The following is a 26,292-nucleotide window of genomic DNA, read 5'->3' as shown; positions in this document are numbered from 1 at the left end:
ACTCCACAATACAATACATATCCTAAAAACATTCAATGAAAATTGAAGCTTGTAAACAGTCTCAGTATGTGGGGAAAAAGAACATATTTATATCTCCTTTTAACTAGAATCAGGAAAGAATTATTGCTTGAATTTAGAAGACATTCAGCAGATGCAAAATACTTAGACCCATAAAATAAAAGTTTGGGTTTATTTCTATAATGGTCTTAATTCCATTGTGAAAAGTCAAACAGATTTTAAAGATTTTAAAAGCTGTGTTGTTGATAAAGGTTTGGGTTTTTTTTTCACCCATCAAAAACCTTCATTTTGAATGAGAAGCTACAGCATATCTGTACTGTGTTTATTTTTAGAAGACAGAAATACAGTATTTGCTGTCTGCTGAAGTATAATAGAAAAAAAAAAAAGATTGAGATCAAAATATGTCTCTCATAAATATCTAATGTTGTCTTGAATGTCTGCCATAATCTTCACTAAAAAAATTTCACCTTTTTTTTTTCTCCAGTTTTTAATTTTAGAAAGAAAATTAATTGCATACACAACTTGATGTGAGCAACAATGTGAGAACAAATTTCTTCCAGGAGCTTTACACAGAAGAAAGAAATAGCCTTTCTCTAAAATATTTTCTTACAAGTAAGTGTTGGTAATTAAACATTTGATAACTCTTTAACACAATGTGTCAAATAGTTTTAAAGAAAGTAATTTTTGGACAACAATTGCTCCAGTTTTCTAGATTTTTTAATTTCATATGATTGAGATCTCTGAATTTTTGTAATCTTTTTGACAGTGTAAGGGAGATGCTGATCCTTTGTTGTCTGCTCAGCATAAATTCTAGGGTTTTCATAATGCAGATATTTATAATGCCGAGTGGTTCTTTTAAAACATCTCACTTTTTGAAGCAACTTAACTTTAACCTACAGTCTTGTCCAGCCTGATTACTACAGGGTTTTACTTTATGGTTTAGATGGCAATGAAAACCTGTGTGTGATGGACAGAGTTTGCAAAACCTGTTGGGATTAAAGGTTCTAAATAAGATTATTAAAACTATTCATGAAAAGTGCCCCATCAAGACCTAGTTGTACTAATTTATGGAATTAATATATATAGAAAGTTATTCCCCAAGAGTGTTACCTTTCCCTGATGTTTTTAAAATGAACATTTTTAATGGCCAGACCTAGGGACTCCCAGGCTGAGCAGTCATTCTGAGACAGGGCTCAAGTCTCAGAAGTTATCTTCACATCTATGCACCAATACCCACAGATTTAATCATATCTCCTAGTGATCTCTGATGCAATTCAAGATATACTTTTGGGAGACTTATGGAAGAAAACCAGATAATTTTTTTTGGGAGGCAAAAGAGCCAATATCTGCTGCCTTCCAAGTATGCATTCATTGAGTCACTCATTTCCCAGAACTTCCAACACATAGATTAACTACTCTATTTATACCGTGACAAAAGCATTAATTAATTTAACTCTGAAGTGTATTATCTGTACACGTCACTGATCAGAAATGTCCAGATTAGCCCTGACACCAAGATAAATTCATTAATATGAAAAAAAAATTGTATCCTCTGTTTTCTTTATTTTTTATATACAGACAAAAAGTGCTTGTGAAATAGGTATAGACCTCAAGCTCTTTCCCACATCCCCATGTGCTAGCAATCATTTCAACTGGTGAGGATAAATCCCCAAAGTGAGGCAGTTACAGTCAGGTACCACAAAGTTTGACTGATCCAGACCAAGAGCATTGTTTTCTCCAAGCCAGAGAAAGAAACACGCATTTATTCATTCTACTCATGAATAAAAATTACGCCACTCTACATCTGTGTGCTAGTAACTATTTCAAAAATTTTCATAATGAAATGTTTGAAAAATGCATTCTAATTAATTACTTACAAGATTTAATTCAATTTTTAGAGTAAACAATGCCATGATTTACAATGAAATTTAAATATAAGCCACAAATTGTCACCTAATGGTGCAAGAGTAGGCAAAATTACACAAGCAACTTTAAATTTATTATTTCCCATAACCTTCAGACATGTTAATGTCCTACTACCAGTGACAATAAATTAATTAGAAGCTTTTAATAGGATACTGTAAATTAGGCATTGTGTGCACTAAAGAAGAATTAAATAACAGATTTATTTGTGAAGAAATACATCTTACAGCTTGAAATAATAAGAACATATTTTTACTACAAATTTGGAATAAACTATTTTGGTATTTCATCTCTTCTGTTAGTAGAAGTAACAATAATGAGGAGTCTTTCTTCAGTAAAAGAAAGGGTAAGGGTTTATATTTATATACAGAAATTAACTTGTAGACATGACAGTATTATTTAATATTTTGCTTAGCATAAGGAAGAAGCAGTAACTGTTTTACTAGGAATTAAGTGAAAATGAAGTCTTTCCATTGCTGATAGAACCTCAGTCAAGAAAGGCTCATCAAGTTATTTTTAAGATGAGCTCAGACCACAGAAAGAAGTGTTTTGCTTAGTTTGGGCCCAGGTGTCACATGCAGGGCTCATGTATATTACTTTAAACGTATTACTGAGACCTTACAATCTATACAAAAGACTGAAATCCCTGGGATGTCTCTGAGTCTTTTCTTTCTTAGGGGCAGCAGCATTCTGCACTCAGTGGTGTTTGATAAGGGGAGAAAGAAAACAGATCTTCTCTGAATAAATGATCCAGTCAATATGTAAGTAAGAACTGACAGCAGTCATGGATGCTGGCAATCATGTTTTACACCATTTTTGAGCCTAGTTCAGGATATTTAGTCAGAGTACTAAATTTTACTGTGTAAAATTGTAAGGGAAACATTAAAACAATGAAACAAAATAAAGACTAGATAATCTTTTTTTAACATAATAGTAAGGGATTGTGTGCTTTTTTGTATTTATAAAATATTAGGCAATAATACAATCCTGTCAGATTAATACAATATCCTTCCAGACACATCCTTGCAATATGAAAGACATTTTTGTATATACCTTGATTGTTCTAATTAAATATTCTTCCGAAACAGTGCTAAATTGGTTTCTCACTTATTCCAAATTCTGTATTTTCTCTCTCTTATACAATCACTAAGCAATGATGGAAATCTCTTCAACCAGAGTATTTTGATAAAGTCTACAAGTTTTCTGACAGTATAAACACCAAAAAACACAAGTCAAAATTGAATAAGATGGAACAAAATTCAACTGTTTGAATCCAAACTGAAATAAGGAGAATCAGAAATTAGTGGAATAACCTTTATCACTCAGTAAAGCGGGAAATAAATGCAAAAATACAAAATATAAAATATGAAAGCAGACATAATTATATATATAAAAGTATTTTTTAAATATTTTTATTTGGGGGTTAAACAGCAAATTATCCACCCACTTGCCACTGTGCTTTCATGATAGAAAATATATGGCCTTGAGCACTGAAACACTTTTCTCTTCTCTACTCCGATTGCATTTGTGCTCTATTCCAGAAAGAACTGTTTAAATTTGGTGATTATTAAATCATCAACATCCATATAATCCAATTTAGATATAAAAGAGAGAAATTATTAGCATGACCATGACTTTCAGCACTGAAGCCTGGATTCTTGATATCTTCTTACTTTAAACATTTACAAGGCAAAAATGTGAAGTTCCTGACAGTATGGTGCAGCAGAAACGAGGTCTGGAGAAGGCATGAGTCACTCACAAGCCTTTTGCAGGCAAGGATGAGCAGTCTAAAATGTAAATACTGGACAGTTCAATGTATGAACAGTTTGAGATCTGTAATTTGCAGAGCGATTTCCACAACTAGGGTATCCTCAGAAGTCTGAGTATAAATAATAAGGCACATCCTCCACTATTTAAGGTCTTCTGAGACCTTAAAAAATACACATAACCTCGATATTTATGGCATTAAATGAAAACAAATACTTGAGAAATCATTAATGATATAATAAGAATATTTTTGAATCTATGAAATCATGAAAAATAAAGCACTCGTCACTGACCAGTCACAATAAATGAACATCATGAATACAATGAAATTTCTTCAAAATTCAGACCCAGAAATTAATAATTTTGCTATTGAAACTGCACCACTTAAAATAATAAAATGAAGTTAAACTTGCAACCCACAATTAGATACTAAATATAGACCACTGAGCAAATCTTAAAACCAATGCAAAGAACAGATATTCAGAATGTTCTATATTTTTAAAATAAAAATACTATTTTATATTCTCAAGTAATGATTCAGGGATGTAACTTCACAGCCCAGTTCTGAAACTGTTATAGAATTCCTCTTTTTGGAGCTTTTTAGCATGTACCTGTGACACATGAACAATCCCCCTCAAACCCCAATTCTAATCCTTGCTTGCTAATTTGCTGTATGTTAACCTAGCATTAGTTTTCAGTATAATATGGTCTTTTTTCTGGTTTGTTTTTGGCTTTTTTCCTCATGTGGAATGGAATGTAGATCGGGGCTGCAAGGCAGATCACAAGAAAATGAAATAACAAAGTTTAGATAGATGACTGAAAATTCTGTTCCAACATTTATCCATGGTAAGATGTAGCCACAAAATACAGCACCTGAGCTACCTTGTCAGTGCTATAGATGGTACTTCAGTTTGGGTACAGTGTGCTATTTTGAGAACTTGTGTTCCAGGAAAAGAAATAAGCACAGGAAGTAAGAGACAAGTTGTCTGGCTACCATGTGAAAGCAGATTAGAAAACTGTGGCTTTAGTGAACTGAACATGGTCTGATAGGGAAAATGACTGCAGCCTAGGAGAACAGAAGGTGATAAACATCAAGGAGCAGATAAAACTGAACTACACCTCAGTCCTGGCACCAAAATAAATAAACTAAGTACAAATGCAGGTAGCTGAAGAAGTTACAGTCACCATGCATTAAGGAGTAGAGTCAGAACGACCTCTCTGTCACAATGAGAGAAAAAGAAAACAACCTTAATTATTTTAAAGACAGAGTTCAATACATTTCAAAGGGATTACATGATGTGCTATACCTGAAACATCCTTTATAATATTGTATCTCCTAATCACAAAATATGTCAGTCACAATTTCTTAAAAACTGAAATGTGGTATTTCTTCTCAGCACCTTAAGTTCTGATCTCTGAAAGTCTAGTGAAAAATTCACAATAAAAATATTTAGGAGTTCATGACCTCAAGTGAAACTATTCTTGGATTTCATTCACAATATTTATAATGCATAATGTTGCCATTATGCTGCAAAAAGGAACACACCTCCCCTCCCCAAATACACCTGGAAAATGTAATTACATTTTAACCTCTATTATCATAATCATCTAATCATACTGTTGACTATTTCATTTTATATAAGCATTTGACTCTATGTATTTATCGAATATTAATGAACACATTAATCTTTACTTTTCCAAAGTAGTCCTACTCAGAAATAGTATTACACAACTGAAGGTTTTGTATATTTTTTTTCTGTAACAGTTCCTTCTCGAGTACCAGACTATTCACTTGCTTGTAAAGCATTTTCAAACAAACCCTGTTAATTCTGAATATGGTTCACTAAGCAGCATGATCTCATTAATAAAACAAGTTGCTACTCTAGTAAATCAGAACGCTCAGCTGTTTTAACTGTTTCCCTAATGGAAATTCTAATGATCTCTTCAGTCAGCCTCACAGAAGCCTAACACTTTTGAAACAAGACCCAGCAAAATAAAGAAGCAATGAAAATAATGGAAACAGTGCAACTTCTGTCACAAATAAATGTTAACTAACATTGGATCTGCATTCTTGAGGTTAATTGGAATATTTTTGCACCCCTTGAATTTTCATTAGGGAGGTACTTTTGTCTGTTGTACTGAACTAAACAAAATTTTTGAGTGACAAATTTGTGAGTTCATGGGATTTCTAGCACAAGAGAGAAGGAAAGAAAGAAAAAGCTTGATGCATGGCAAAAAGAAAAGAATACTCTGCAGACATATATTCAAAATGTTCTCATATGTTGCATAAGAAAATAATAAATGGATAACAAGTGAGAAGGAGGCTAGGTCAAAGGGAAAACTTAACCAGAAGCAGTCTTTCTGCACCAAAATAAAGGTTCTGCATAACAAGACATTATCTCAGGGTCTTAGAGTGTGATGTTCAGTTTGGGATGAACCTCTTTCTTAATGATGATAAGAAAATAATGCTTCTAATCTGCTGAGACCAAAAGGTGCTACACACCCAGTGCATTTGTAACATCTACAATACATCATACCCTCCTCTGGGCATTCTCAAAAATCAACTTCCTTCAAGGGAAAATGCTGAGTTAGCAAGGGGTTAGAAAAAAATGAGACAAACACTTTTTTTTTCTTTCACAGATCCATTTTCTTTTCATAAACCTCATTTGAAGCTGCTCAAGGATCCAAGAATAGTGCCAAGAAAGGTGCACAGGCAAAGCAAAGAAGAATGGATAAGGCTTTGTAACACCTTTGTATCTACCTAGATACACTAATATATATATTTTTCAAACAGAGAAAGGGAGTTGAAGTTTCAGAGAACATACACATAAGCTCTACTACTTTTTACATATGCAACAAAAAGCACCTTTAATTCCTTGATGACATTCTGTTTTGTAAGTCAGATCTTAGACACCTTTCTTCAGTATTCAAAGCATTGAAAGTAATGTGCAGAAAAAAAAATAAATTGCTATTGAAGCTACTATAGCTTAGTGTAGTATCATTACACTAAGATACAGTTGTATCTTTTGTTTCATATTTGCACCACACAATTTTGTTTCCTTTTCAGCTCAGCAGTCTTAAAGTCAAGAAATAACAGTTGAAATCTTAAAAAAGTTGACTTGAAATATTAAAATTCAAATGACACGATTTATTATTTTTAACTCTAGGCCATGAAGTAGGTTAGTGTTGCATTAAAAAGAAACATCTGGCTTTACTGTTAGACAGACCTAACTTCTTTCAACCTAAAATCCAGTAATTCAATCCAGCAATTCAAATGTACCAGTATAATTATTTCAACAGCATTTTTTTCTTATGCACGAGTAGTAATTTATAACGTGAATCCAGAGTTTGGTCAAGTTATTCAGCTGACACTATCTACTTCCAAAACACCAGTTTGGAATTAATTCTTCATACCCATTAGTTCTTCATACCCATACCCATTACCATTTGAATCACATAAGAGGAAAATGAAATAAACGAGAGCTATTATTTTCCTTATGATGCTCAAAGAGCTTGCAGGATGAAAAGCATACAAATTGGAGCTGGACACACAGCAACTAAGTGGTTATTCTGTCACACTGCATTTCACAAATAAAAGCATCCTCCAGGTCCTTTGATTAAAACATGAAACAGGCAAAATAAGCAATACTTGCAAGACATCGTTTACGGAACATCTCTTGTACAGCTCAATGGCTAATCACATTTCTTCCACAAGAATTTAAAAGTAAGTCTGATACTCCTGCTGGTCATAAATACCAGATGAAAATTTATGAGCACTTAATGAAAATTCTTAGTTAACCAGAACAACAGAGACATCTGAACAAAATTGTCACTGTCCACTTAACACAAGAAATCCTCCTTAAATGAACTGCAAAACAATACAGATTACCCAGACCTGAAAATTTCTTAAACCCTAGAGAAAAACAGGATATAGGCTAATCAAATCATACCTGGATAAATTGCTTGGTTTTCACAAGCCCCACGTCTCCAGCCTCTATCTGTGCTCTTGACAGCTTCTCTTCAGTTTCACTTAGCCAATGATTAAATCTCTTCATGTCAGAATGAAAAATCTGCCACTTTTCCAAAGATTTGTCAAACCGTCTGCAAGTATAAAAGGAAATGAAATAACAACCTATTGATACTTTATTTATTGACCACAGAAAAAAACTAAAAAAAAATAATGCTGGATGTCTCAGGTTAATTATAATAAGTATAATATTCATGGTATAATATATTAGCATTTATAACAGTTATATCAAATGGCAATATGGCAGTACCTCTGAAGTGAAATTATCACTAAGCATTACAAATGCATTACAAATCAGTGTTTTATCAATTTTAAAATCCTCTTCAAGAAAATACAGGTCTTTAAGTGAATTTACACTTGCATTGTTCAAATGGACTCTTTATTAAAACTTCTTTCCTATGTTTCATTTTGAGTATTTTTTAACCATAATTATGAAAAAAAAAAAAAAGTCCTGAAATAAAAGGATTATTGAAAAACAAAATTTAAAAACTAGGGTTTTGAATAATAAACAAGAATAAAAATATTGCTACCATGTCTGCAAGTTTACAGTTCACTACAAAAAGATTAGATAAGTACTTCCAGCACTTTGGGAAGATCTGACCAGTTTTTGTCTGGAGTGAATGACTGATCTTCTGCTTCAAGAACTGTTTGACTTGGCTACTGCCAAATGCTAAAGAAATGAAACGAAGACAGATTATAGAACAGATTATAAGGGGGGCTTGCAGATAGCCTACATCTTAAGAAATTCAGTTATCCTGTGTTTTAGATTGGTGTGGAAATGTAATCACTAATCAGAGATTAGCCAGAATGTTTTGTTGGAAGATCATCATTAAATGTGCTACTCTTGTTTAGTTTAATAATCCTCCTTTACAGGATTATAATAGATTTTAAGGTGTACTTAAAGGATAAAAACAAAGATGCTCAATTATTTCTCTAGGAGATCATCTGGTTCTGTATGGGCAAACTATATGATTATTTGAATGTTAAGAAGTTTAATTCACCAAACAAAATGACATTACTACAAGGGAACACAGATAATCTTTTCCATTTTACTGACGATTTTCATTTTTTAGGAGAAAATATAGGCAGAATATTGACCTTATTAAATATTGTAGTCACTTATCTAACTTATTTACTAAAATTACTGTGATAATTTATCAGAGTTATCATATTTTATTGTTCATAATTAGTCAAACCATAATTAAAAGGCACATTATAACAGAGGTTGGTTTTTTGGATTTTTTTTTATAACTACTCAGAGTTACAAGAAAAAAAAATAATTTTACTTTAAAAATCATGCAGCAAATAAAATTCCATTTCTTTTGGTCCAGAATCATCTCTCATTTTGGACACTACATTAAAACATATTTTCTCTTGTTCCTCACAAAAAAAAAAATTACTCTTCTCAGCATGGGAGGCTTATCAGAAGCTTAAATGTAAAAGAATCAGTAGGGGTTGATATTAGTATCATTGAATTTGCATTCCAAAACTTGCAAAATGAATCTCCCTTCACTCTGTGTTTTTCCTCTATCTTTTGCTCTTGGAAATAACAGTTGTAAGGAGAAGGAAAACAAAAAAGTTGCAACAAAAAAATATGCACATTTAAAGCTTAAAAGTTTTCAGTGCTTATTGCTCATGTCTAAAAAAACCTTGTTACTCCCAGTAAAAGTATAAACCAATAAAAACATTAGTAAAATCAGAGAGAATCTATCAACTGGCCAAGTGACTAAAATGCAAGTCTCTTGCAGTGATTAAATACCTAAATACTGCTACAATGATAATGAGAAAATGTAATTTTTGCTGCAGCGGTAGGTGTGGGTGCATTTGAACATCATCAGGCAGCTTCCTGCTCTGGAAATTATGGGACACCTCTCCTGAGTGCACCTAAGTGAGAGTTTCCCTTGCTGAATCTCTGTATTACATCTGCTTACACAAGATTCTACTTCCAATAGCTTTTTAGACTTTAAAAGCAAAGAGGATTTTCTTTGTCTGTTTGTTTTACCACGCACAATCCTGTTACCAGGTGGTAAGTTCAAAACCCACAAAAGGAGAAGCCTAATTAACTACCAGTGCTGAACAGCTAAATTTCTGAAGCCCTGGCACAGCAGAAAGGAGAAGGAATTCATAAGAGAGCAGTACTCTGAGGACTGTGGAAACTCAGAAATCGTGTGTCTGCCTCAGGGATCCCCAAGCACACAATTTGGAGTGGAGGAAAATTAAAGGCCTTGTACACCTTTACCTAGGGATCCACCCTCATTTGCCACCAGAGACAAGTCATTGATTTAAAATACCCCAGTGTCGCCATTCATCTGCATCTTCATCTGCCCAAACCCTTTCCCTCTGACAGGCACAAGCCAAAACAGTGGCTTTTGGGTGGCCACTAACGGTGGACAGTAGGTGACTGTCTGAAATCTGGGCACTATTTCCTTTCTGAAGTGTCCTTCTCTCTGGTTCTCTTAGCACATGCTCAATAACAAGGTGCAGACAGACACCCTGAAGCCAAGCAGGAGGTTCTGGATGAGAATGTATGGCTTGCACACGTTACAAAGCACATGAGCATTGCTCATGAGCTCTGACACGATAAGGCAGCTTTATTCCTCTATGTTTGGGTTGATAAGCAAAAAACAACTGTCACACTGGCCCAATTTTTTCATATATGTACTGACACTCCAGCAGGGACCATGTTAAGCAGTGGCTTGTGGAAGCAATTTCATTTTATCATATTAGTAAATAGTGGATTTATTTTGCCTCCAGAGAGCAAGAAGGGAAAAAAAATGAACCAAAGACAACTGCTGGAGTAATACACAGCAAAATTTACATTTAATCATGCAAGTATTGGTTGTTTCCTCACTGCCTCTCTTCTGAACCCTTGGACCCGACCTTCTATAGGTGAAATTTAATATTCTTTGGTATCATTGTACATGATATTGCGCAGAGATTTACAAACGCCAATTTGGATGTACTGTCAGTGAAACTCTTTAAAATGGGATTGCACTTGATGTTCTGTGTCACCAGACTGGTGTTTTTAAGAAGCTGTGCAAAGATGAAAGGAAAGACCTCTGAAAACAGGTCATAAGATGGGGTACATAAGGTTATTCGTTTGTTGTTGTAAACTAAATCTTAATTTTGCATCTGTGTTTTGATTAATGCCTAGATATTTTGAAAACATTCCTTGATAAACTATGAAAACCACTTTTGTGATAGATTCTGGTTTAGCAAAACATCACAAGAAAAGGATCGCTATTATTTATAGGATTTCCTAAAATACATGATTTATGTCATAGAAATTGTTATTGTAAGAAACATACGTTTTATTCTTCATAATGGGAAAAACATTATGTAAACTTCATTTCTATACTGTTACTAAACAATGTGCTGTAGGATTATGCTAATATTAACCCACAAATTTCACAGTTCTGTTAGCTTGATTCAGCACAATTAGCACCTTGTAAAAAATACACAAAACATCAAAGTAGTATAAATAATTATGTATTAGAATGTGAGAGTATTAACTGTACTATTCAAGGCTATTCTTACAGATAACAAAATAAGAAAACTTGTTTTCATCAAGCAACTTCCACAATTAAATTGCTTAAAGAAAGAGCTAACCCATTTTCAGAACTTTTGATGTTTTCATTTGACTTCACAGAATTCATGTGGATTCTTAATTTATATTTTTTTTCTATATCCTCTCTGCATTTGGACTCTAAGTAATTATCTCATTTTAGACACTGCTATATCTTGATCTTGATCTCAGGTTTTGCTGTGGGCCCATTCTGGGACAACACTCAGCTCTGCATATTCTCTTCTCACCTTTGCAGTCTGTCTTTCACCCATCAACTACCAAATAAATAACGAACTACAACCAAAACAACCATAGCAATGCCATCCATCAATTAAAAATTTAATTTCTTTCCTCTTCCCAGAAGGTAGATTCTGCAGCATGATATAAATTAAAAACATTCTACATTACAATTACATTATAAATATTTTTATATATTGAATTGTATTGATTGTATTATTCTTCTTGCCCTAGCTACTGATATCATACCATTCAGTGTCCATCCCTATCAAAGAAAATGACAACTAAATTGGCTAAGAAAAAGCAAGGTCATGTCAGTCACTGTTGGTTTTAGGCATATACAAATCCATTTTTATTATACATGAGAGAGCAATAAACTTAATAACCATTTACAATTAATAATTATACAGCAAATGCAGTGGATTCTAATGGATGCTGTGCATCAATAATTTAAATAGAAACACTCCATATAATTGATAAAACATACATTCTTTTTCTGCACTAATTGAAGCTATTTATTAGGCATATGAACTTCAAAATTCCATTTCTTTATTTCCTACAAAGTTTCCTTCATCAGGACAGAGGTGCAATCATGGATTTAAGAGAATTTTGCCTCAACACCTGGATTAAGTGTAGGTAACAGCTTTTCCCTAGAGGAAATAAAGAAATGCTTGATTAAATGTAACCTAGGTGAAAGAGTAGCATGTTTTCCAACTCTCTTATTTGTTAAAAACATCCATGTAATTGGTAATAAAACCACAAATGTCATAACTTTCTGAAGTGTAACCATCAAAAGCACGGTAAGGAAACCCCAAATCAAAAATTTTACACGGAACAAACAGTGGCTCAGTTTTATGGAAATACAAACCAGAATTTCTGCCTGTGTGTGCAGGGTATTTTACATATTTCATCCTCACAAAAGTGACAGTGCACACTGCACTTCCAGCCAGGATACTGCAGTGTGTTACTATTACCCACCCTATGGCTGCATCCATCTGATAAAATTAAATCTGAGTGAAAAACCACATTGATTTCTGACTGTCAGGGCGATGTTCTCCTCCTCTCCCCACCCAGGGGCTCTGACCTGCTTAAGGCCAGTTCTGATGTGGCACAGCAGCATGAGTTGTCATATGCCTTTAGCGAGAAATGGCTGTGAGAAACCTCATCTGAGGTTTCTGCTCAGGGCTTCAGGGCCGTTTTTAAACTCAGACTTTGACCTGGGCTACTCTGTGTGTCCACAGCACACCTTTCTCACTGCTGCCAGAGCCAGCTTTGCTCTCCTCTTTCAGGTATTGTGGGAACTTTGGGAGAGAACCCCGCTTGCAGCCCCTTACCCCAACCTTGCTGTGTCTTGACACTCTCAAACATCCCCTCTGGAGGTCTCCAGAGCTGGCATGGTCTGTATGCTGCTGTCTACACAACACACTGAGCAAGTGTTTCCACTGCTCTTCAGTGTCCCTGGGACTTCAGGGTGGTGGCTGGAAGGTGGAGCAGCCAGCACAGAGGACATGTATCCTGCTGAGGGGTGTTAGACTGCCTGGACTGCCCAGCTACACCCACATCCCACCCACCAAGGGTCCATTAACTGCTGGAGCGCACCAGACAGGCTCCTGGAGAGAGCCTTTTCCCCCTGGGCTTCATCTCAACTAAATCCAGAGCTCTCTTTGGTGTGAGACAGAGCACAGCGAGCAGCTGATCCCAACCCAAATGAAATACTCATGGACAGATTCTAAGTCAGTGCCAGTGAAATCCAGCAGCCCATTCTGGTTCCCAGGTTCTGCTGCATTCGGGTCCTGTCTGGGACAAGGCTCAGTGACAGTTTCCACAGCCTGGACACAGAGACAGGTGCAAGACCCAGATTTATAGAGAGATGGAAAATATCCAATTGGGGGAAACCAACTCTCAGAAATTCCTCAAATTACCATCATAATTCATAAGTAAAAAAATATTTTCAGAGATTTGGTAGCATAGAACATAAGTATGTGTAATGCAAAATATATATTACAGGATGTCCCCTCTGTAGTCCCCTGTAATTACTATGAAGTGCTTAAATCCCATGATTTCCAATGACAGAGTTCTTAGTTCAACCTGTAATAACATTTTTTATCCTCCAAAATTGCCCTGTTCAATTTTATGTTTCCGAACTGCCTATCTTGAAATCCCCCCACAATGGTGGCTTTAGAGCAGGAAGAATAACAGAAAACTGATGATACCAGTTAATTCTGCCTGTTGACTCCCTGAGCCTGAAAGATGTTATTTATCTTGTTTAAGGTGTGGTAGATGTCTACAGAAATATATATACTGGAAAATTAGATGTCCTTGTTTCACTGAAAATCATAGTAATAACAAAGCACATAGCATTATCTTCTTAAAGTACTGATGACTGCATTGGCACTAGGTATTTTTTATCTTTTACAGCTGTTCAGTTGGTTAAAAACCCTTTCTAATAAATGATTGTTGTTTGTTTGTTTGTTTTTTACGTTTACAATAAAATTTCATTTAAAACCCCTTTCCCTTTAATTTGGAAAAGTCATTTGAGACAAGAAACCCAGGTCCAAGTAACAGTTACTAGGTCTTATTGTAAGAGTAGCAAGAAGTAAACAGCTCAGTTTTTTCTGAAACTAAAATGTTGATGGCTTCCAGGACTTAAAGATATGGAAAAGCAGAGGAACCTGTATTGGTAGAGGAGAGTGTTCATCATACTGCTATCAAGGAGAAAATATTTTTAAGTCATAAAGAGCCTGTTTAGATTAAATATCTTACAGTATATTTTCTGTGTTTAACAAAAATATCTTAAATAATTCTGACACCTGTTAGTACAATAGAAAAGCAAACAAAAATTTATACAATACTCAGAAAGTATATTTTTCAGCATCATTAGAATTAAGAAGCATTTTCATGTAGTGGCATTTGAAAGGTTGCTTTTTACCTTTGACTTCTGTGAATAATGATTTACTGTATTGACAAAAAGCATCTGCAATGTCCAGGATAAACAAGAAAAAGACAGTGCTTTTTGTGTAAAAGGAGCTGAATGCCAAAGGTTACCATAGCAATGGCAACTACTACCACCTAATACCTAAAAAAAAGTAAGTGGCATATTTATGAGGGATTTTATATGTATAAAACATGTATATCTACAAAAATATATTCTCCATATATATAGATATCCTCATTATACACACTAATTTACAAAAAATAAATGTTCACAATATTATATGTATATTAGTCTTGTGAATAACAAAAGAACTTCAACACTGTCAAGTAAAAAAATTATCAAGCTAGAAGTTCTTCATGAATAAATAGCAAAAGACATTTTGGCTAATGCATATGATTGTAATTTGGAGAATTTAAACAACGTGCAGATGCTTACAAGGGCTGGTATCAGAAGGTTGTTGTTATCTATAGCCTAACATGCAGCAGAGAAGAAGTCATATTCTACCACTTGATCCAACTCAGGAAAATTAATAATGAGTGGATGGAATAACTTCCAGAAAACAGCTGTGAGTCCTGGAGGTAACTCTCAGAAGTATAAACCGTGTCTATCCAGTACAGGAGAGGTTTAGGGTGGATATCAGGAAAAGCTTCTTCATGCTGAGGGTGGTTGGCAGTGGAGCAGGCTCCCCAGGCCACAGCACCAGCCTGACAGAGCTCAAGGAGTGCTCGCACAACTCTCAGACACAAGGTGTGGCTCTAGAACTGCCCTGTGCAGGGCCAGGAGCTGGACTCAATGATCCTTGTGGGTCCCTTTCAACTCAGGATATTCTGGGTCTAGTAAAGAATCCCAAACATATATCATCCTGTCCATCACTGATCTCAAAGAATAAAATTTATGTGAAAGTAGTTCAAATTACGCAAGCAAGCTATAAATTCAAAGAAATTGCTGCTGAGATGATGCTAGAGGCCAGCTTTGTACAATGTTACATGGTCAGCTACCACTGCAAAGGCCTTCATGAATCTTTCTGGGCAGTGGAGGGTCTGCATTGCACATCCTATTCTTCAGTAATGAGGAGGAAAAAGAAAAACCAGAGTATAATTGAAACAGACTAAAAGGTTATGCAGATTAAGACTGTAAAAGATAAGTTCAATGCAGTTTCTGTCTTCAGTTTTCTTGTACCTCAAACAACATTTTTTTTGTTTTGTTTCAGAACACAGAAAACTAGTCTTTGGGGATGCAGCACTACAGCAAGAATCAATAGAAGCTGAACAGATATAGCCTGTTTATCAGAGAAAAGAAGCTCATGTATTACGAGGCTCTGATCTTTCACACAGTCCATATGTCGGCCCACTGGACAGTAAGAATTATTCACAGAATAAAAGCTCCAAAATGGAACTTAATAGTAAGCTTAACTTAAAACCGATATGTTCAGTTTAACAATCTTTATTCACTCTCACTAAGGAAAGTAATTAGTAGAATATATGTGTATTTAGATTAGCAGTCTTTAAAGTAGTCATAACAATATTATAAGTTTGTTTACTCATTCATTTAAAGTTTATATTGAGATATTAGAGCTCTGTTATATAATATAATTAACATGTTCTATTCTCCTCTCATTTGAGTACAATAACTATTACTTTCTTGCAGAACAATGTGGAATTATGATCCTAAAGAACTACAGTTAGATTTCAGGCATAACAAATTATGAAGAGAAAAAAGATGAGATTTCACAGCAGATACAATTAACTTTTAGTTGTTGAGGGTCCTGCTAGAGCTATTTTTAGTTAATACCTGTTAATTGAACTGTCAGGTATATTAAAACAGACTTGATTAAAATGTCCATACTTTGCCACTGCTACTGTGACCTAACTATTTAATAAGGCATATTTTACCTCTCTGTCGATAAACTAACCAAATTAAAGTGATGCACAAATCTCTGCAGAATATTCATGTTGTGTATTACACAAAGTGAATTTTTTTGTAACTCATATTTTGAAGTTTTAGAGAGACCCACTTTGGTATGAAAATTCATAGCTTTAACTCTTTTCAGTATTATATCACAGAAGAGAGACTTGGGTGCTTTATTAGCATAAAGAGTTGCCCATCTTTTAAACATGCACACATGGTCATGTTAATTGGCACATAAATGGCTTCATAGGCATGTTTACAGCAATAAGAGTATTAGGGTCTTTATCACCTCATTGTGTCATACAAAAACATTAATCAGGCCCTATGAGACATGAAATCCAGAAAAAAAAATTTAATTTTGTACATTTGGCCTATTTCTTTTTGCAACTGCAGCCTCTGGGAGCTACAGAATTTTTTGTGTTGTAAAAAACGCTTCAGAACTCTTTCTAGGAAAATTGTCCAGGATTCACAATGAGAATTTTAATTGTTACATAACACATGCTTATGTTGAATTTAACATAGATATTTTAATTTTCCCATAAAATCAAGGAGTTTGGAACTTGGAAATAAATCTTTCAAGCAGGTTTACACTTTTCCTCAAAGCAGAATAAATCACTATAATTTGGACTGTGACAACATTTACTGTTTCATTAAATTTACAAAAAAGAAAATTGAAGCACGAAAGCATCTGGTGGAAGACTGTGAACAACACATAAGAGAAGAAGGGGTAGGGCAAGGTTTGTGCTGGAACAATATAATTTTTCTTTTCTTTCAATACTGATCCTCTTTGTTAGAAGGAAGTACATCCTCTATGACAATTAATATTTAGCACAACGAACAACTCAGTTTTCACAGGAAAAAAAATAAGATGCTCTAAGAGCAATAAGGTACAACTAAGAAGTGCAGATTTACAGCAGGGACTGAAGAGGCTTCAATTCCCTGTCCTTATTAATCATATTTCCCACCTTACCTTGTGGCTGGCATCTCAGGGATTTCCAGCCTAGCAACACATTTTCTCTCCAACTCTTCAGATCTGCTTGCCAGATACATGAGTTAGAGAGAAATGGCTATTTAGGCAGCAAACAAAAAAGAAATGGCAGTGTCTCCCTGGAAGACAAACCTGACACTTCAGTCCCAGTCCTGGCCCATGACTTACCACAGCTGCATTTCTGTTTCTTACACTGCTTGGAGAAATAACCAGTAAATTCAAATTATCATTATATTTTGCTCAGAATTTGCAGAACTGCAGCTCCAGGGTACAAACTTTTTTTATCAGTAGAAAAAAAGCACTGACTCAAATTTTCACAAAAAGATTTTGAAATTCCCAGTGCTTTGTCTCTGGCACTAAAGAAAGTCTTGAAGATCCCTCCTTGCTTGCCAGAGTAACAAGCAAATTGCAATGGATGCTTCTGAAGTTGGTTCTCCACAGATACTTTATCCCCTTCCTCCTGTAACTGGGAAACACGAAGTGATAGTCCCTGGAGGATAAAGTAATGACAGCAAAGAAGCTTTTTAAGCTTAAGCAACTTCCCCTTTCTGAAAGCGGGATGGCTTTACAGTCCCATTTACAAGATGACAGCCAGCTTGATTTCTCCAAAAAGAAAACCCCCAGAGTAGTTTAAAAAAGGCTCCCAGTTCTCTGCCAGCTCCTGGGGATCAATACAGCATTCTCATTCAACTAATTTCTCCCATATTGCTGTGGGAAAAGCTATGCTAAATTGTTTAACTAGGGAAGAACAGTTGTTTGCAATCAAGCTGTGGTAAGGTATTTTTTGAGTTCTCTGGGCCCTGATTATGTCTTGCTCAGTCCCAGGTGAATCTGGTGGCTGTCACAGGAACATTCCAGCACCAGAAAAGAACCATACTGATCCCAACAGGACTTCTCCAGTACAGAATGGACTGACATTATTATGGATGTGGTGAAATAGCTGACCAAGCACATTGTGCCCTGTAAACACAGATAAAAATACTGCACTCACACCAAGATCTTCCATTTTTTAGAAAAAACTTACTTTCGTGGTTCCATTAACAGAACAACGACAAATAAGTAGATGGAGATTTTCAAAAAGATGTGTTTAAAATTTAAAACTTAGGACTCTTCTTACTTAAAAAAAACAGCCAAGCAGGTGTTCAGCTTGCTTGAAATTAGCATGGAAGAAAAATGCTGCTCATTTGGAGACATATGCACACAAAAGAAAGGTAAGGAGATGAAAAGTGGAAGGAACCCTACTCCTTTCTGTGCTAGCCAAAAAACCGCCCAGTAAAACAATCTGTTGAAGAATAAACCAATCTTTCTTATTTTTGGACATTACTCCTAGGGAAAAGCTTTGACACACCAGCAAAGTCTATTTACCTATGCTTTTCCTCCCTTACATAGCAAACATCTCAAGGTTCCACTTCAGGGGCTTTTACTAGATGGAATTACATTGTGGTATTACAAGGTTCTGTAATTAATTTATTCTACTTACTATAAATATGTTTCAGTAGAAAACTGAATGACAGAAGGAGCTGCACATTAGTGGAAATCACACACAACAAACCATTTGTTTCACTTATAATATCAAGAGCATTAAAATGAGAATCCCTTAAAATTGTATTTAATCCTAATTGTTAGATTCTTCATTGTCAGAAGTAAAACCTTCTTAACATCTTCTATGTAATTTCAAATTCTTTTTTTTCTAATAGTAATTTAATTCAACAGCCACCTCCATAGAAAAAAATAACTGTGTATGTGCAATGTACATAAATATATACTTGTCTGTATATATATATGTATATAAAGACTTTATTTCAATTTTTCACTCTTTGCCTGGTACACACTGATGACTTCAGTGCATAATTTACATTTCAAAGGATACTTCAGATATGAAAAAAGCTGACTAGGGAAAATGTTCAAATTCAAGGATTATCACATCACTGTAGCCAAGATTTCTTGTGCTTTCTACTACCAAGTGGAAAAAATGGTGATGCAGTCAAAGCGCAGGACTAAAATTCAGAGCTCCTCCTCAGAATCTGTGGCCACTCTGGGGTAGTAATTTACCTTTCTCTACTCAAACAGTAATACCAAGCTTAACTGCAAAAGATTGTGGAAGATGGAGTGCAAGAATAAACTGTTTAGCACTGTCATGGCTGACCTGGCTGGGTGCTGGGTCCCTTCCAGGGGGTGCATACCTGCACAGCCTTGCACCTCTTCTTACACAAAAAATAACCCATCTGCAGCAGCTGGTAGCCACAGCTTCCACTCCTCCCCGGGAAGTCAGCTGGACCAGAGGTTGTGTAACTGCGTAGCAGATGAAGATTTGGGAAAGTTGTTTAGGCTGGATATCAGGACAAGGTTTTTCACCCAAAGCGTGGCTGCCCACTGGAGCAGGCTCCCCAGGAGAAGTGGTCACAGCATCAAGACTGACAGAGTTCAAGAAGCATTTAGACAATGCTCTTGTGATTGTTGGTGTGTCTAGCACAGGGTCAGGAGTTGGATTCAATATTCTCTGATTCTGCTACTGTCATCATAAACTCCATTGAGCATGTAGCCCACAGTGTTAGTCAACCCCACTGCTGTAAGTCCATAAACCCAAAAGAATGTCACTATCAAATCATGGCGCTAACAATTTCACAAATTAGAAACAAGGGATCAACAGATTTCTGTTGTAGGGGATGAAGAGCTCCTGAGTGCCAAGTGTTAGCTGAAATAGTCCACTCTGCTTCATATCATGACTGCTGATTTCAGGAGTCTGAAAACTGTCACTAAATCCTCATTCTCACCTACTTGTTTGGAGAATGTGAAGTTGCACTTTGTGCCTCTATCCTTTAGCAAACATAGGGCTAGGTTGAGCAGTCATTCACCTGGAAGTGAGGTTTAGCTCACTAGATGATTTGCTGAGCTTGTGCAGAAAGTCTCCTTTACAAAAAGTGCTGACATCAGCAGAAAGAATACAGCCAACCAGTTTTAGAAATACCAAATATGTAAAATAACTATTCATTCATGATGGTGGCGCATTATATACTAATTCTTCTCTCTACTTAGGACCAAGGCATAACAAAGATTACCTATTGCTATTGCTATTCCTTCTCTGTAAACAGGTGAGGAACCTGGAGCATCTTAGCTTGGCACCCTTTGAAAGTGCTAAGCAAGCAGCCTGCTGTCATTTAGCCCAACTGGCGAGGAACCCTGATTGCATCCCAGGGTTTACATAGGTGATAAAAATAAAAGTATTAAAAAAAAAAAAAAATAAATAAATAAAAATGGAACTACCTCAGCTGTCTGGCTGTCCTGTGAAAGACAGTATTGTTTTGAAATTACAAATGAAAGAGAGAGGGAAAATTTTAGAGAGTTAAAACTGTGGGTTTTTTTTAAACTTAATTCACTGTTTAGTGACCAGACAATTCAGAGTCAAGGTAGAGAACAACCACTCTATGCACTTTAATCAAAGTTAGAAATTTATACAATATAAAACTCTTAGATAATGATAAGTCCTAGAAAACTATATGTTGTTCACAGACCTTTTTATTTTCTTTCCAATATGACCTTCTCCTATTCATGAACGTATCATATTCAAGACTGTAGAAGCCTACACAGCTTAGAATTCAACTGTGTGGTAGTCTTCACAAAAAGTGTCCTCTTCCCCTGTTCTGATCAGAATCTTGGAGAGTGAAGAAGCTATACAGCACACTCCCAGAGATCCCAGTCATGCCAGCACAAAGGGCAAGCTGAATCAAGAATTCCAGTCTCAGCTTCAGGCTATTATCCTTCTAAGTACACAGGGAGCTCAAAGGCAGTTCATTGAGGTATCCCTGGAAAACTATAAATGCTGATTTATCATTTCTGCTCTGTCTTAACATGTTCTGCAATGTTCACAATGGCAAGCATGTTCTACATTATTGTTTTAGCATTTTGAGCAGCTACTCTCAATGCTATGTATTTCACCTTTCTAATTTCAGTGATTGAAGGCACGGACCATGCGATGCAACTAAAAGTTACTTTGTTACACTAATCACCAGTATTTATAATTATCTAAGTTCCATACAAAGTTTTCCACTCAGACTCCTTTGTCCCTGTTCCCTTAGCAACACAATCTTTTCAGTTATCAAGTCCTTGTTACATCCTCTCTCATCAGAGCGGTCAGTGTGGTGTCTTCATTTCTTGCTCCTGCCTTGAGTTTATCTCTCCCATGACTTCCACTGTACCAGGATCAGGAGCTCTGTGGTGCTACCCAGCTCAGCTTCTGTAGCTGTCTGATTTTCCATACTATTTTATGATGTTGCTTTCTTTCTTCCCTGCTTTAGAGGACCACTGATACTTTAGAGGATCCTTTGCAGGATCAGGACTAGACTATTGAGTTAACAGCAAGAATTACTGAAATAACCAGAGCTGGTGAAGAAAAAGGATGTGATTAGGTCCTATTTTCTTTCACCAGGCAAGATGCTACATCTTATATGCACTGAATGTCATGGACTTGATTTCAAAACTAAGCATCTGTAACTTCTGCTACTATCAACTATAGCCTTAGATGACAGGTCTGAAAAAGAGGTTTAATCAAACCAGACGGGAAGGGACTTGGAGACTCAAAGCTGACTTCTAAGTCCCTTACTATAAATATTTTCATGTATGATTGTATATTTGTGCACTATTGCTCCTTGGATCATAAGCTGAAATAAAACCTTGCTGCAAAATAATTTTTATCTCTTTTTTATCTCTTATATTTTTTTTTTTTTATCTCTTTTTTATCTCTTTCAAGAGCCATCAGTTCTAGGGCTCTTTTTCTACTTTTTCCTTTCCTATAGTAGTGCAAATCCACTGAAAGCAGTGGAGCTGCTTCTGACTTACAGTGCCATAAGAGAGTCAGTATTAGGAGGCAGAAGACAGGTGGTTACAGAACCCTTATAGTTATGTGCCATCAAACTACAGATCCCCTTCTCTTTGTCTGATGTGAATAATTGTCCTCTCATTTTTACAATGGAACAGAGTACACAGGTATTATTTATAAATGTAATTGCCAGAACTGATTGGAGAAATGATGCCAAAACCACAATTGTGAGCAGCTCAGTGGTTTCTAGGATCCCCACGTTTCATGGGTGCTTCCCAAGCAGACACCTTGGAAATAAACTCTATCCTGCTACAGTATGTGGAAGATGATGGCACTTTATAGGATGCAGAAACACTTGGGGAACTGACCAAAGGATTGTGCATCCAAATGGGAGAAAAGAAATGCACTTGAACTGGCATTGCTGTTGTGCCAGAGAATTCAAAGATAGTGAAGGTCTGTTTAGTGCCCTGCAGGGACAAAGGCACTCAAGTGCCCTGCAGGGACAAAGGCACTCATAGTTATTAGAGGAATTTATTTCTGGGCTTGCAGTCTCCCACAGTGTCTACTAAAGAGTATCAGTTCAGAAAGACAGAAACATTTTCTCCTTTTCCTTTACTGGAAATCTACAGTGGTTGCCATTAATCACCCTGACAATATGAAAATGCAGCATTATTCTGTTAAGTATTTCTATGCTTTCTGATTTTTCACTGATCTACCATGCTGTCAAATGCTATACACACAGACAAGGCACACACTTGTGTGCAGTGTAAAAGAAAAAAAAAAAAAGAAAAATGCTTAAGCTATAATAATTAAAATATTTGGACCTGAGGTGTATCGGACCTTCATGGTTGCTAACTTCATTTTCTTGCTTTATTATATTATTGATTTGATTTTATTAGCATAGTGGCTTTTAAAATTAATATTCATTGTAAGATGCTATCCAGTCTTTCATCTGTTCAGTAAAACCAGAAATACTTTTTCCATGATACAAAACCTTGATGGTAAATTCTTAATTCCACCATTTATACACTAAAATCAGAGGGGATAATAGAAATAAGTCACTAATTATGGAAGAGCCTTAAAATTCCAGAGAGAAAGATTCATGGAACAGCAGGTGTCTGTACCACATTTTTGTGTTACGTGAGGGCCAGTGAACCTGAGTGGAAAAGAACAACTCTGTGATTCCCCAGATTCACATTTCATCTAGGTTTCCAGTTAGTCAGAGGGCATTTTCAGGAAGGAAAAAATATCCTGGAGAGATGGAAAAACCCCTTTTCTGGTTAGCCAGTCCTGCACAGTGCTGGGAACATGGCAAAGCCACCAGGCAGCCCCAGCCCCACAGGTTCAGTGCTCAGGGGAGTGCAGGGAGGGAAGAAAAGGAGAAGAAACGGGGAAAAATCCAAACACAAAAAGGGCAAATATTTTCCAAACACTTTGTTATTTCTAACATCTCTCACAGCTTTTCACTTCAGTCCCTCCTTATGCTCATAAAGGTGGCACTTGAGGGAAGTTCTCCTGTGGGTAGAGCATTAGGATGGAGCTCAAGGTTCACTTATTGGGAAATTATAATATTTGTATCTAACCTCTAAAAGGCATCTGAATATCACAGCTCTTCCTATCTTATTTATGAACTGACAATAATAAAACTTTTTAAGATATTTTGAGTTGATTTAGCCAGATTTGTTAGGGAAACTAAATAAAAGGCTAATAGGACTAGATATGGAATTAGGGACTATTTAATATGTAAAACAGCTTCTCTTACTGCTTATGATTTCTTTGAATGTCATCATTAACCATATGACGTATGAGTAGAAGTGTCTTGGGCACAGCCAGAAAACACTTGTGAAGGTTTTGCCAGAGAGAGGTGGTGTTCTCTCCAGCCAGGAGAGAATCTCATGGACCACAGTACAACCTCTGATTATTAACATATTCCAGAGGTCTACATCATGCAGATTCTAGAGAAAGACTGAAGGAAATCTTATCGATGAATGCATGAGACTTTAGATGTCTTAAAAGGAGAATACTTATATCAGAAGGCCCTGATTTCTTTGCAGGATTTTCCACCAGATGCACCCCCTACCATTCAATTAAGCATTATGCATTTTCTTCATGAGTATCATATCAGAGTTCCATAAAAATATAATGAACCTATAAAAAAGAAGGACCAGCAGGATCCCCCTGCCCTTCATGTTTATAGGCATGATTGAAGAAGGCAAAGTCCTAAAAGTAGATAAGGGCAAGTCGAGAATTATGTCACAGAACTCAAACCCTAGAAGTCTTTTCCCCCAGCCAGGCTGCACCCCAGGACAGTGACACAGCAAAGAATTTACAGCCCAAGATATCATTGGCTTCCTGGGCTGCACGTGCATGTTGCCTGCTCATATCTAATTTTTCATCTACCATCAGGGTAGCTACCATCTACCAAGAGGGTTGTACTAAAGTCCTCCACCACCTATCAGGGTTAAATCAGAGGTGGAAAAGTCACCATGGTTAGTCACAGAGCTGCCATTCAGAAGGAGATAGATAGGGCTGAGCCAACAGAAGCCCCGTTAAATTAATCAAGAAATGCAAAGTCCAGAACCTGTCAAGGACGATCTCCTTGCAAGAATATAGTTTGGAAATAGATTGGCTGGGAAGTAGCTTTGTAAAAAAGGATTTGGGGTCCTGTGGGCAGCAACTGGGACATGAGCTAGCCTTGTTAGGCAAAGCAACCAAGTATATCCTGGGCTGCATTGGCAGGACAGCCAGCAGACTGAGAGAAAAGACCATCCTTCCTCACTCAGGTCCCATAGGGTCACATCTAGAACACTGCACCCAATTTTGCACTGGTCAAAACAGGACCTTAATGAACTGGAATGAATTCAGCAGGACAGCAGCACAAAGTCATGGGGCTGGGCACTTGTTCTGTGAGGAGGTCATTGAAGAGCTTCAGTCAAGCTCTTTAGAGGGGTGCATAGTGAGAAGATGAAAGACAACAGACATAAATAAAATGAGAGGTTTAGACTAGATATAAGGGTAAAAAAAAATGCACCATGAATACAGTCCAGCTGTGGAACAGGTTCCCAAGAGCTTGGTCATTCTCTCTTGTCGAAGACTGAAGACCTGTCTGGCTAAAGTAACCAGGTCTACTAGCGCTGACTGTGTTTTGTGCAGAATCTGACTGGGAGAGTCCCTGACAGTCCTTCCAACTAGAAATATTCTGTGATTCTATGACACTAATTAAAGACATGAAAACTCTCTAAGTCACCATAGCTAGACCTTACACAGGACTTTGATCAGTAGCTCAGGACAAAGGGAAAATACAGGAGCAAGGTGTAATCACACAAAGTTGCTAAAAGGGATTCTAGTGAATATTTTATGACTAACAGGCTAAGCAAATAAAAACTAAGGAAATGAAACTTCAGTGATTATGTTGTCTATCATTCATTTCCAAGAATAAATTTTCTAGCCTTTTAGCCAATTTCAGCCAAATCTGAGAGGGAAGTCTCAGAGGTAATTGTACTGTTATAGGATTTTGAAAAATTGGTTGATGAAGAGAAGAAAGAACATTTTACTTATTTTAACACTCCAGCTTTATTCCAGCCATCCAGCTAATGCATGTACAGATGAAAAATATAGGTATGCCCTGTATTCTACGGGAATTAAATGTGAATTTTTTGCTTTATTGTTTTTTAATCTTGGCACCCACATCTTTTTAATTTTCTTGCTGTCATACAAGACTTGTGGACAGAAAGAAAAAATCAGATAATTTGTCTAAAACTGAGGCCATATAGTCTTACAGTGTTATCTTTATGTTGTCCTAATTGATAGAGAATTGCCTCAAGGTCTTAATGGAGTTATTACTAAACCAAATTTTCCTGAATGATATCAGCCTTATGATATAGGAGAGCAGCAAAATAATTGTCACTCATTTTATTTTAGTGTAAATATTTAAAGAAAATTTTCAACCTTACACTAAGAATCAATCTCTCTTTTACTAAAAAAGTAACTAGACACTTAAAATAATAACCAATCAGATAAAATTAGGGAAGTTTAATCTGGAAGGAAACTATATTTCAGGAAGAAATAAAGAATATCACATTGAAAATAACTACTTGCAATGAATCTA

At 36.0% G+C, this 26,292-nt stretch overlaps 1 protein-coding gene across 9 annotated transcripts in view; it reads right to left on the bottom strand.

Moving 5' to 3' along the window:
- Positions 1–26,292, bottom strand: part of DMD (dystrophin) — a 1,137,330-nt gene that overhangs the window by 527,242 nt on the left and 583,796 nt on the right. For all 9 annotated transcript variants that reach the window (XM_088068904.1, XM_088068916.1, XM_088068923.1 and 6 more), the window contains one exon: positions 7,659–7,809. In XM_088068904.1, the coding sequence (XP_087925030.1) occupies positions 7,659–7,809 (151 nt within the window). The remainder of the gene's footprint in view (positions 1–7,658; positions 7,810–26,292) is intronic.

The sequence above is a fragment of the Pseudopodoces humilis genome, chromosome 2 (genome assembly GCF_049639895.1).
Source record: "Pseudopodoces humilis isolate 2021_Gansu_Grassland_sample_001 chromosome 2, ASM4963989v1, whole genome shotgun sequence".
NCBI lineage: Eukaryota > Metazoa > Chordata > Aves > Passeriformes > Paridae > Pseudopodoces > Pseudopodoces humilis.
Note: the sequence above shows the minus strand (reverse complement) of the source record. Positions and strands in the feature narration are given on the sequence as shown.